Source organism: Dermacentor silvarum, chromosome 2, assembly GCF_013339745.2.
Source record: "Dermacentor silvarum isolate Dsil-2018 chromosome 2, BIME_Dsil_1.4, whole genome shotgun sequence".
NCBI classification, from domain to species: domain Eukaryota; kingdom Metazoa; phylum Arthropoda; class Arachnida; order Ixodida; family Ixodidae; genus Dermacentor; species Dermacentor silvarum.
Genome location: NC_051155.1, coordinates 14,590,308 through 14,604,262, shown reverse-complemented (window position 1 = coordinate 14,604,262; position 13,955 = coordinate 14,590,308). Strand labels below are relative to the sequence as shown.

Below are 13,955 nucleotides of genomic sequence, written 5' to 3'. Positions count from 1 at the left end.
TAAAGGCCCTTCCAGAAAAAAACGTCGTCGTATGCGATCATAAGTTCGGGAGACACTTAAGTGCCCGGAACTGTTTCCGACATCAAATACGTCAAGGTACGAAAATAGGACACCACGGAGTGCTTGACTTTGGGAAGGTAAGAGGTCAGGAGATATCATTTTGTCCAGGAGTGCCTGGGTTGGCGCTGGTATGGCAGGTTGCGTCGCGGTCTCAGCATCAGCAGCAAATGCAGAAACAGTACATTCTTCCAAAGGTGACAGTTCGGCTAGTGAAATTCCTTGAGGAAGCACATGGGTCGCAGTAGAAAAGTTGAGGACTGGAAGCAACGTTCTGTTATTGGCAATAAGCACTACGGTATGAGGAAGTGCGATGTTGCGCGAGATGATCAGACCTGTGAGGGGAGCGACCACACATTCACCATCAGGTACTGGGGGAAACGGTGACATAAGGACGTAGGTAGCAGCCTGCACGGGTAGTCGTAGAAACTCCAGGGAACGTAGATGCGTGTTACTTGATGCGGCGTCATCAGGACACAATAATGGCAGTTCGAGCTGCAAAATGCCAGAAGACCAATCGATGAGGCCAGAGTGGGCGCTCAAGAAGTCAATACCAAGAATGACATCATGTGGGCAAGCGTCGAGAACAGCGAAGAGAACTGAAGTGCGGTGGCCGGCAACAGTAACGCGGGCAGTGCACATACCAAGAACAGGTGTTCGGGTGCCGTCAGCTACTCGCACAGTAGGAGAGACGGCAGGTGTCAGCACTTTGCGTAGGCGGCGTCGGAGCGTAGAACTCATAACGCCAGTATCAGCGCCAGTATCAATGAGAGCTGTAACGGGCACGCCGTCGACGAGAACACCGAGCAAATTGCGTCTTGAAGTAGGGGTCAATAGAGGTTTTGTGGTCCTTGTCGTCAATGCAGCCTCACCTCCCGGAACTGCACTGGCTAGTTTCCCGGGTGGTGTCCAGAGGAAGCCGAAGAAGGAGAGCGACGGCGTTGAGGGGAGCGCGACTGGCGACTCTGAGGGGACGGCGAACGGCTGGACCAGTGTCCTTGTGCGGTAATGTCGGCGTAGGTCGATTGAGCGCGAAGAAATAGGGTGAGAATCACGGGCCGGGAGTTGGTCGTTGAGAAAAGATGTGCTGTAGTACAGGCCACGATCTTGGCGGCGCTCACCGAGGAAACTTGGTCGGTAATTCCGACGATTGCGGCAGTGGCGTGAAATGTGGCCGACGCGAGAGCAAGAAAAAATTTCCCGCCAATCCACTCTGTGAAGGTGGTTGGAAAGCGAAGCTTTTTACGCCACCCTCACGGTGACTGCGGCGCGCTTGATATTTCACACACTACAACGTAACTTTAACCACGGCCTTTATTATTATTTACTTAACAACAATGTTCACTACTGCTTTATTGTCACGTAGTAGTGACGCTGAAGAAAACAGTCGTAAAACTGTGTACGACGAAACTGGTTGTTTATTGGGCGAACCTGTGCCCACAAAAGCAAGGTACACTCAAAGCACAACGATAGCGGCGAACACAGTCGGCGATCGTCGAAAATCTGATCAGCGGCGAAACGCGTCGGCTTTTATACCTGAGTCATCGAAGGTTCTAGATTAATCCCTGATGCCCGCGTGTCTTCCAGAAAGTTCTAGACAATTCGCGTCAGTCATGCAATCAGATAACAGAAGCGTCGGTGAAAACAGGCAATGGAAAGAAGCATCGATAACGTTCTAGAAACTTCCGATACAGGCGCGTCCTGCGCCTAGCGATAACGTTTAACATTTGTTAGCCGGTGGAAAGCGGCCACCGGTGAAAGATAAACATGTATACGTGTCATTATGATCGGTGTGATATACACACAAATTTTCAGTTTTCACTGTAGTTACATTCTTTGCCAAGGTTAAATCAATGCACGTTCTGCGAATGCACGTTCTGCCGTCTTTACTTTCCGTGGTATACCCATAGTGGGGTAGTCTAGAAAATGAACCGAAGCAGTTACTAGGCTGGAAGGGTTTTGAATGACGTCAACCCTCTTTCAAGCAGCTGCATAAGCTTTGCAACAGCTGCAATCTAATCTTACGGACCGCGCCGAGCCTGTTTCCGTTGTTTGCCCGCAGCCCTTATCATCCATCATGTTGGCTCATCACTTTGAAGCTTGTTTTTGTGGTTTTTCTTGCGAAAACGAGTGCTTACTTGTACGCTGAATGCCTGAATTCAAGTAAGCTATACTGCTATACCTGCAATTGTTAGCGGTTCGTCGGGATCGTTTTTTGATTACAACGATGGACACGACAGAACCCTTGGCTGGTAGAGGTACAAAGCTTCGCTTTAAAACAGATTGGTCGATCGTCAGGCGTCCTCCACTCAGAAGGGTTGCGGAAGCGGGGTGGGAACCGGGGAGCGGAAGCGGCAGCAGCAACAATTGGGGCGGTGTGGTGTTCAGTGGGAGGACCGGAGGCGCACATGGGCGTAGGGGCGTAACTGGGGGCTTGTGTAAATAGGACGCCAATATTTGCAACCTCCTGACGTACGACGGCCTGAATGAGAGATATTGTCGCCAAATGGTCGTGAGCAGGTGCCTGATAAGCGGCTGGAGCCATGGCTTCGAGCTCCTGGCGAACAATCTTGGCCAAGTTGTTAGGCGGCGAGAACGGAGGGGGCGTCACGGGATCATCGCACGAGGAGGTCGCAGCTGTATTCGGGAGTCTGTTAAAGCGCTGAGTAATCCGCCTGCTTTTTGCTTGTTCAAACTGCCGGCATTCTGTGATAATGGAGTCAACCGTGGTGCAGTGCTTACACATGAGGATGTTGAAGGCATCGTCAGCTATGCCTTTCAATACGTGGCCAACCTTGTCTGTCTCTGGCATGTCTTTGTCAATGGCACGGCACAAGGCTAGTACGTCTTGGATGTATGCGACGTACGACTCCGTGGACGTCTGAGCTCTGGCCGCCAGCTCGTTCCGGGCTGTCATTTGGCGCGCGGCCGATCGGCCAAACAATGCGCGCATCTTCTCCTTGCATAGGTCCCAACTTGTAAGTTCTTCTTCGTGTGTGTTAAACCACACCCTAGCCGTGCCCGGTAGGCAGAAAATGACGTTGGCAAGCATGGGAGTCTCATCCCACCTGTGGTGCTTGCTGACGCGCTCGTACAATAGGAGCCAATCGTCGACGTCTTTGTTGTCCGTGCCGCAAAACGTGCCGGGGTCGAGGGGCTGCGAAGGACCGCGGTTGTCGGCGCCGCGGGCGCGGGCTACGATGACTGCGTACTCTCTTCGGCCGTGGAGGCAGGAGAAACGTGGCGTCCACTCCGAAGATCCAGGGCCGGGTGGAATAGAGCCCGCAAACTCCACCAAAAAGATGTTACGGGGAGTATTTAATTAACAGTAAGCGGCTAGCGCTTGTCAAGTCAAGACTGCACAGAGCGCACAGGGTCCAGCAGGTTTCAGTCCGACAAGAGAGACTTTGACCCAGCCCCACTACAACGTCTTTGTCTTTCCCATTGCTCGTGACACTATATATCTATATATATATATATATATTTCCTGACTGGCAGCTTACAACCCTCGTGGAAAAGAAAAGTGCACAATCAGTGCATTCTACCGGTGCTAACATATGGGGTAGAAACTTGGAGGTTAACAGAGAATCTCGAGAACAAGTTAAGGACCGCACAAAGAGCGATGGAACGCAATATCTTAGGCCTAACGTTAAGAAATACGGAGAGAGCGGTGGGGATCAGAGAGCAACCGGGATAGCCGATGTTCTAACTGAAATTAAGGGGGAAAATGGAGCTGGGCAGGCCATGTAATGCGTAGGATTGATAATCGGTGGACCATTAGAGTTACAGAATGAATACCAAGAGAAGGGAAGTGCCGTACGGCAGAAAGCTAGGTGGGATGATGAAGTTAGGAAATTTGCTGGCGCAAGTTGGAATCGGCTAGCGCAAGACAGGGGTAATTGGAGTTCGCAGGGAGAGGCCTTCCTCCTGCAGTGGACATGAATATAGGCTGATGATGATGGTGATCATGTATATATGCACACAAGAAGGGAAATCGAGGTGCTCGAATCTTGTTAATGACGACCATAAAAAGCCAACCGAGAATGGAGCCAAGGAAAGCGCTGACTGCCAGCCTCATGCACTAAAACAATCAATGTATTTTATGATTTCACACCTACTTACCTACAGAAGTGGACAAAATGCATGCGTTTTTTGTATAATACAGCACTCATAATGCACAACTAAACGAATGAAATATAACTGTCTACTTAAAGAAACCAAGGTGAACTTCCACTTATTCACGAAGATGTAGCTTCACGCTCAGGTGGCTCATGAAGCAGTGTGCTGTGCCAATAATCTTAGTTGAACAACGGTGGTGATAGTCATGCGCAGTGCCTCGCATAAATTGATGCAGCAGTACGACAATACCTGTTTTCCTGTTTTGGGACAAGCCATAAAAACCGATTGATCGCGATTAAAATATTAATCGCAAAATGGGAGAGTTAGAATTACCCCCCACAAAGCAATACCGGTAATAAAATAACGTCTGCAGCGCTTGTCGAATGGGTGCAGCAGTGCTACAGTCGTCCTGCTGAGCGAGGGAGGGGGGGGGGAGCCCCTCCTTAAAAAACAGGAGTGGGCGCCGGGCACTCCCTGCCCACCCGCCCTGACTTTAAGCACAGCGAGGACCAGTGTGAATTAGTTGGTTGAAAATTATGGTCGGATAGCGGGCACAGCATTCCGAGTATTGTTTTTAAGGGACATGTGTGGAAAATTTCGTTCCATTGCCTAGCAAGAGGCTATGAACTTCAGTGAACGTTAACTGGTATTCACCTACGAGGAGTGATTACGGCAGAGGAAGTTCCTTACCTTCGCGAAGAGGCAAATACGTAGTCTCGCTTTTGTAGAGTTTGTGAAACTGCGAACGTAAAGGCACCTACTACAAATTCTCTAAAAAGTTCATGGTCAGGAGGTTCTTTTGAGGCAACCTACTGTTCGCTATTGCTTTACTCTGTCATCAGGCAACATTAGTAAGCGTGCGCTGGCATACCTCACACGAGTAGCAATCGAGAAACAGCACAAGAACGACGATACACAGAAGAAGCAACAAACCGCAGGCTCTGACTGACAACTGAAGGTTTATTGCGGTGGAGCAATGAAAGAAAAGGGGGGGGGGGGAAACAACTGACACGTGATCAGCAAACCATTCTTGCATGGCAGGTTTGACGGGGTGACAATCAGTAGCAATCAGCCAATTCTACACTCACATAGCAGCAGGTGGAATCAGGTTGCAGCTTTCACAGTAAGTAATTACAAACAAGCAGAAAAAATTGCTCCTTGAAGCGCCGCCTAACAAATCCCCTTAAGTACAAACGTCTGAAAAGTGAGCAGGAGGGGAACAAGTACTGACATTACATAAAAGAAGAACTTAGGGTTGGAGCACAAACGTAGCCAACCATCTGACAGACGCGCCCGCTCCAAAAGCAGCTGCAATGGTCGAAAACATTGAATGCTGCGAGGGAAGCCGATGGGCTGTAAACTTTCGAACGCAGCTTTCCGTCTGTGGAGAGGTATGCGCAGCAGAAGCAATAAGATCGCAGAGAAATGATACGTTGTCAGGGTACAGCAATATTTTACTAGCATGAATAGCTTATCTAAAGGAACAAGAATAAGCGAACCGAGGCGCCCAATTTTTGTCAGTCAGAATGATACGAAGCCATCAGACAATGACACCAAGAAAAGCATAGATAAAGCGAAATGAAAGTATATGAAAAAACAACTGACCACAGGTAGGACACGAACTCACGTCTTCTCATTACTCGTGCGATGCTCTTACCAATTGGTATAAAGTGGTTTTCCCATATAACACACGCGGATGGTATTCGCGCAATTATGCGTGCGTTTTCAGAGTCGTTGTTTGATAAACCAATTCACTGTCACACTTCAAACCCTATTAAAATTGGTACTAGACATAAGTAAATCTGAATTTATTGAAAAGCCCTTCGTGCATGTCAACGGCACATCAATGGGCACTAAAGTAGGTCTCAACTACGCCAACATATTCATGGGCATACTGTAATCACATTTCGTTGAGAGTTGGGCGCTAAAAAGCAAAGTTTTATAAAATGTTCATAGACGACGTTTTCCTAATCTGGTTCCACGGCGAAGAGGAGCTATTGAAGTTTATTTCTCAGTTCACTGCAGTCCATCCAACCCTCTCATTCTCCCATACATATTCGGCTTCCGCAATCACCTTTTGAATGTTAGTCTAACCCCCGTATTCACAAACCAAACTTAACTTATCGCGATAAGGCTTACTTACGAAAGGACGAGAAAAGGTTAAGTATAAGGAAAGAACAAGGTGCGTTTCGAAAACGAACCTTAACGCGACATAAGTGCGCCTTATGAAAGGCACCCTTACCTCGTAAAGTGTTTGACCTGGTAGCGAGGCTGGATAATTTTATGTGACGAAATATTTAGTTTGAGAAGATATAAACTGCCTTTATTACAAGAAAGCAATTATGCCGTGCCCACAAGCACCTGTACATAAATAATGTACAACTGCCTGACAAAACGTGGTAAAATGCTCGCTGTTTTTGGTGAGTCCGCCATTTACGTCTGGCCACGTTGATGTAACCCAGTCGACGCAGCGCACGTTTTTTTTTTTTCCTCTGTACACCGGCTTCTCGAGCTCACGTTTTTTTTCCCCTTCCGCTGTTGTTTTGTCTTGTTTTTCGTACGATTTCTTTTTCTTATATTTATAAGTAGTTGTGCATTATATTTCTTATTTTTTATCAGTTTAATTGTCTAAATAGTTCTAGTGTTCTTTTTTAACTTATAAAACTCGTCCGGGATGTAGCGGCGTAAAATTAATTTTACGGACGAGGAGCGCACCATCCTCATGGATCTGATGGATAGACACCGCGATGTGCTTGAATGTAAAAAAACTGACGCGGTGTCTATCCATGCAAAGAAGAAGACGTGGGAGAAGTTGGCCGATGAGTTCAACAGTAACCACAACGTGCGGCCACGACCGTGGAAGCAGCTCAAGAAATGCTGGGCCAATTTGAAGGAGAAGTGGCGCCGTGCGAAAGCTGAAGACAGGCGTGAACTCTTCAAAACTGGTGAGCTTTATATTATTCCTCATGTGCCGAAATTGCTCCAACTTGCTTCTAGAGTTCACGAAATGCACGGGAAAACACGGGAGTCGATCGCTGCAGCTGATTTCGAGCGCCGACAACAGCTTGTGCGCGTACAACAGAACGAGCGCCGACAACAGAACAGTGGCAAGGACGTAGTAAATTCCACACCAGAAATAACGATGCACTGAACTTGGTTGATTGTAACATGAAGGCAAACAAAGGCATTGGGAGTGCGTGCGCTCGTCTGTTTTCTGCGACACACTTGCACGACTGGCAAACTTGCTCGTGTTTAGGTTTCTTGAAGGCTGTCAAAGGACGTATTGCTGTTACAGGAACTCTTCGTTATTGGTTTGCAAAGCATGCAAATGGAGTCATTGGCCGACCGCCATCATGTAGCTTTGCGTGTAGGCTTGTCGTTTGCCGTAACAAAAAACCAGGAGCAAGCAAAACTTGTCTGCAGCAGTTCATTAGCATGTGCACAGTGCCCTGTGTCTATATTTTGTTTGTGCTGGGCTAGCAGGACCCCAAAATGATTTAAGGCAACTACATGATGTGTGCATATGTCTCTGGCAATATTTTCGAAGCAGTTGAATGGAAGAGACATGATTGAAATTTTTAGTCATTGTGAAAATTTGTTAACGCTGATATTTGCCTCTCAAAGGTGGTGGCACTCCGGCGGAAAGCCAAATGAGTGATGAGTTGCGGAGGGTTGGTGCGGTGGCATCACATATGGCCACACGTCTGGCAAACCCCTTCGACAGCGACCGGACGGGGCCTGGAGTGGAGGCCACACCAGCTGTAGCAGCACTGCTGGCTTCGTCGCAGCCGGGACGAAGCACTGATGCAGATGGTGGGTATAAGTTCATCTGAAATAGTCTATCTAGGCTCATTATTTTGGAAACCAGATTTGGTAATGCAGAAAGGCACCAAATGAGTTGTTGCAGGTGGCTAATGAACAACTTGTTTTGTATTCCACATTGTACGCAGCAGTATTGCAAGAAACTGAAGCTACTTTTTAATGTCAGAATGCTGACATTACTTTGGCGCATCATGCTGATGAGGTTGTGGCAGTGCAGAATGGGTTTTATTTTGGTACACTACAAGGAATTGTGCATTCATTGGATCTGTCTTGAAGGCTTCCAAAAATGGTCTTGGCAGGTGTGTTTTGCATTACTTCACTGATTTCATGTCACTGTTGCAAACATAAAGTGCTTTTTTTTACAGTGGAGTGGTTAGGGCCACCAAACTTGTGTGTGCCCAATGTACGGGGCATATAGGTAAATATGCTCTTGCACTGCGTCCAGAAGAAACGTCCTTATCTTATCTGCACTGAACATACGAGAGGGGCCATGCCTTGTGGAGGAAAATGCAAATTGACCATGCAACATCATCTCTTTTGTGTCCTGTACTATCTTAGATAATTGATTAGCTGTGTATGTTCGTGGGTGCATATGCTGTGAAATGTGGTCATGTTTATATTCCACTTGTCGCCACACGCATGTGGAATAGCAAGTAGACTTGATATCAGGCAGACCTCTTCCATGCTCTTGAATTGCTTTATTTTTCTCATGCAATAGTGCCCATATTTGCCTCTGTATTATGTGCCCTCAGCAAGCAATATACACAGGAAGCCTGCTTGTGATGCAAACAAGTGTCAGCACAGACACCGTTTGTCTAGTTAAATATTTTTTATGGCTCATTGAACAGCATGAGTTCCAATATTGTCGCGAAGAACGTATGCCGCGCCCGACCTTGAGGAATACCGAAACGGGTTTGAACGAGTGTGTGCACGTGTAAAGCGCGGTCGCTCCGCGCGCGGCTGTACTGGGGGGGAAAGGTCATGCCAGTTCACGGTCTATTGTTGCGACCATGTCTGCGTGGTCCCCAAAACTCTGGCCCCTATTGGAGCACGACGGCTTGCCTGATTGACGAATAGAGGCTTGCGTCTCCCACGGGTCCGCGGGCCCCGTGGATGCTGTGGAACCACATTTAAGGAAGGGGTTTTGGGTCATTTTGGAGAGAGCAAGGACACAGCAGCCCACGGCGCCACTTCACCACGGGAGACCAGGCCGGTCAGGCAGGCCGTCGACGATCGGTATGACATCGTTGCATTTATAAGATATTGTAAGGAACCAAGTTAATGCCAAGTTAAATAAATCTAGTCTCTTCAAATGTTACTTCTTGTTGTCGTCGTACCCGCCGATCTGCACCTGCCGCTGCCAGAGCTCATCCCCCTTCATCGTCGTCTCCCTGGTGAGCTGATGCGTCCGAAAACTAACTGCTGCATCACTTCGCTACAAAGTGGTGGAGGTTGCTGGGTAGCGAAATCCACGCTCTAATATCATGGGCCGTGGTAACAAACCTCAGGAACCTACCTCTGAGAGCTCTACTATGACCGAAGCCCCTACTTTTATCACTACCATGTCCGCCCCTCAAGTTAACCCTTTCGTCGGACCGCCAGTCTTTAGAGGCGCGCCAGAAGAATCAATCGCCGAGTGGCTGCTTTGCTACGAACATGTAGCCTCACTGAACAACTGGGATCAAGCGACAAAAGTTAAATTTTTGTATCTGGCATTGGACGGAGACGCAAAAAAGTGGCACACAACTCAAATTTTAACGGGTGCCCCTAATTCATGGGAAGAGTGGGCGACTCTCCTAAAAACGTCGTTTACTAGTCGTTACTCAGTTGAAATCGCCTATTTGCGACTGCAAAACCGGACCCAGCTGCCATCAGAGTCCCCTGAGCAATATTACTATGACGTTTTGCAGCTGTGCGCCAGAGTTAACCCTTCCATGACGGAAGACGATCGGTTGCGGCACCTAATGCGCGGCTTGCGTCCGGACGTGCAAGAGAAAATAATCATCGCGAACCCGGACAGCTGCTCTGCCTTCCTCCAAATTCTGCAGCGTATTAATCTGGCTGCTTTGATTACCCGTGCGTCCCAGCCACAATCAATCGGCACTCATTTCTCTGCCGGCCCGCAGTCATGGATCCCATATGGCTCGACACCTCCCGTCGGAGTGACACACTCTGTACCAGCAACGCAGCCGCCTCCGACCTGTTTCGCTACTTGCGCGGCGGCGGAGCGTCATTGCCTGCGAGAGGCCACAGACCACGACAGGGACCTAAAAGCGATCGCGGATTCCATAGCCTCGTTATCGAACCGCTTAAAGGCTATGGAAGAAGACGTAAAACATCCTCCAGCGCACTGGCCACCGAGAAGTTCCGCTGACGACGACAGCCGACCACGATGCCAGCTGTGCGGCTGGATCGGCCACCTCGCGCCCCAGTGCTGGCAACGGTTCCGAGAAGACGGACCCCAACGGAGGGAGCAACGCGTTGCTAACAGTGAGCAGTTCAACCCCTCGGGAAACGGGGACGGCCGGGGCGTAGGGGGCCCGTCCGGCCTACCATTTTGTAATCTGTCGAAAAGTCAGCCCCTCGCATTGCCTGTCCGAGCAAAGGGGACCGACCCAAAGTTACGGCAGCGCTTTAGCTATGAACATGGAAACCTCGCTACGCTTGCCCACCTTCCGCATGATTCCGCACCAGTAAGTGAAGAAAACCCGTTACCGTTGCTCGTGCTGGATCATGTGGAGGTTGGAAAAAAGCAGAGGGAAGATTCATGGATGAAGGAAGTGATACAGCACCTAGAGCAGCCGAGCGCGCCCGTTGTCAGAAAAACGAAAAGAACGGCACGGAGCTTTCGGTTAGTTGATGATGTTTTGTACAGAAGGGCAAACGGCTTTCATGAAAGTCGCACGGCACTCGTTGTCCCATCGTGTTTGAGGCCGGAGGTTTTACGGCACTGTCATGTCGACACTACGGCGGGCCACCTCGACTTCGGGCGCACATGGGGGAAAGTTCGCCGCCGCTATTTCTGGCCGAAGATGTTCTCGCAAGTCAGCCAGTACGTTCAATCCTGCTCTGACTGCCAGACCCAAAAGCTCGCACCCAGAAAGCCGGCCAGCGTCGACCCCTTTGTGGTCCCTAAGAATGAACCAATGCTGCAGGTAGATATAGGACAAGGCGCGCTACGCCGCATGGAAGACGTCAGAAAAGAATCCTATGAACTGCAGCCTCATAAAAAACTAGTGGACCAAACTAGGAAAAAACGTCGCGTTGTGAATGTTGCGTGGTTAAAACCTTCCCACGTCCGAAGGTGCTCCAATGATGACGACGCAGACGACGAGTCTGTTGACGAACGTCGTAAGAAAAAGTGTGATCTTCGTCGTGGTGCGCGCAAGTGCCGGCCGAGTGCTGACCAGAGGCTTGCCTCGTGTGATCGTGTGTGGGATCGTGCGTGTGATCGTGTGTGTGAGACAGAGACCAACGACAGAGTGCGCGCAGTAGGAAGCTTGGACGCTGTGACTGAACTTTACTCCGACTGGCGGACATTCACTGCTTACGACACGGACACTGATGTGTATCACAGCGCAAGTTAATGAACTTTAAGTGTTATTTTTCTTGTGTTTCGCGATTGTTCGGGTTTTTTCCATTTTTGTTAAAACGAGCTTGTTCATTTTTGTTTTTATTCTTTCCATTTCTCTTACACGAACCCCTCATGTATGTACTTAATTTCTAGAGCCATAATGTTGTTTTCAAGTTCGAAGTGCTCTGTAAAAACGAGTGGGACACTCTTTTTCGTAGGGGGAAGGTGTCGCGAAGAACGTATGCCGCGCCCGACCTTGAGGAATACCGAAACGGGTTTGAACGAGTGTGTGCACGTGTAAAGCGCGGTCGCTCCGCGCGCGGCTGTACTGGGGGGGAAAGGTCATGCCAGTTCACGGTCTATTGTTGCGACCATGTCTGCGTGGTCCCCAAAACTCTGGCCCCTATTGGAGCACGACGGCTTGCCTGATTGACGAATAGAGGCTTGCGTCTCCCACGGGTCCGTGGGCCCCGTGGATGCTGTGGAACCACATTTAAGGAAGGGGTTTTGGGTCATTTTGGAGAGAGCAAGGACACAGCAGCCCACGGCGCCACTTCACCACGGGAAACCAGGCCGGTCAGGCAGGCCGTCGACGATCGGTATGACATCGTTGCATTTATAAGATATTTTAAGGAACCAAGTTAATGCCAAGTTAAATAAATCTAGTCTCTTCAAATGTTACTTCTTGTTGTCGTCGTACCCGCCGATCTGCACCTGCCGCTGCCAGAGCTCATCCCCCTTCATCGTCGTCTCCCTGGTGAGCTGATGCGTCCGAAAACTAACTGCTGCGTCACTTCGCTACAATATGCGAGTGAGCGACTTGTATGCAAAAGTTTAAATGCAACCGCATAGTTATCACTCACCGTTTCATTCAACCTGCTTCAGCTGGAAGCGCCAGCAGGCACATGCTGTATTCTTGTCTGCTCATGCGCTTACATTGTGTCATGCTCTTTAGCACATCCTAATAGCAAGCAGAGTGAAGTATTTTATGCAAAAACATCGCTGCATCCTGCAGCAAGGCAAAACCGCGTATAGCTCACAGTGCATTGGTTGAAGTGGTTAGTAAAAAGTACAAGCATTGTGTAAACGACACTGATATCAACTATGATTCTAACAACTTTGCAGATGCCGACATGCAGTGTGACGACTTGTGGCAATGGGAGTTGCCACACACCCAAGATGAAGTGGCCATGGACTATCCAGCGCCACAAAGTGGTGAAGCTGCTCGGCCAGTTAGCCATCAAACAACTCAGCCAGCATCACCCCCAGCTGCAGCTGCGCCAAGTGAAGTTCTGCCAGCTGCTGTGGCACCGGTGCCACCAGCCCGCCGTGAAAGGCGATTAAATGCTAGCCGGCCGTCCAGTTCGAGGGACGACGCCGTGACGAGCGAGCTCGTTGCTCGGCTTGCTGCCATCTCAAAAGATGCGCAACAAAAGAGCAAAGAGCACTTTCTTCGCATGAAGGTAACTCGTAAGGACCATGAACTTCGCATGCAGCTCGCTCATGATGAGCACAATGACAGATTGCAGAAAAGAGAGGCAGAACATTCCCAAGTTATGGAAAACCTAAAAGCAAAAAAGGCCCTTATTGAGCTTAAGATAAAGCTTCTGCAAAAACAAAACAAATGAGGCAGAACAAAAAATATTTCGTATATGAAAAAAAGAGGTGTCTTAACCCTTTGCGGTCCGAAACTTTTACGCACTTTCCGGCTGTTCCGGTCCGAAACTATTTTGCCAGTTTCTGGCGCCGCTAACAAAACCACCAACTGTGGAAGAAAAACTCTCAGGATATTTATTTTTCTCTTGCATTCTGCAGGCAACTCCTCTACCGATATTTGAGCAGCGTGTGATACCGCTCGAAGCATTCTCCTGGGTGCAGGGCAGGGTTGTTACTGCTGGTTTTGCAGAAAAACACCGTTTCCCTCCTGACTCCGTTTGTTTTTCGATCGCTACAAGCGGCACAGTCCTTGCTGCTTCGGCCTGGGCACTTGTAGATGAAATGGCTCCTCCCATCTAGCATTTCCTCGTACTCTTTCCGCGCAGACGGGCCTCGCTTTTTGGCTCTAGCCCTCACGTCACCCACCAGCTGTAGAGTGAGGTTGTGGCGGTACTGCAGGTGTCGCTGTTCTTTCTCACCATGATTCTGCAGCTGTGTGCGCCTCAACATAAAGATATTGACAATGGAAACCCCTAGAAGCTTTCACTAAATGCACACCGTAAAACGCACGCGGTGAAAAAGTGGTCATGCTCTCAGCGAACCGCGCGAACGTGCTGTTGCTCACGCAAGTGAGAACTCTGGTATCCAGAAGCCGTGCTGTACATTGTGCTGCACCCTAGCGCAAAAAGAAGTAAATTTCAACAAACTTTATTTATCCCTCAAGAGA

General features: G+C 49.1%; 1 protein-coding gene across 1 annotated transcript; it reads left to right on the top strand.

Moving 5' to 3' along the window:
* Positions 1 to 7,710: 7,710 nt before the first annotated feature.
* Positions 7,711 to 13,200, top strand: LOC125942860 (uncharacterized). Its single transcript, XM_049661108.1, has 2 exons — positions 7,711 to 7,989; positions 12,698 to 13,200. Exons 1-2 carry the CDS (start codon positions 7,827 to 7,829, stop codon positions 13,198 to 13,200), a joined length of 666 nt encoding a protein of 221 aa, XP_049517065.1. The 5' UTR covers positions 7,711 to 7,826.
* Positions 13,201 to 13,955: the final 755 nt, after the last annotated feature.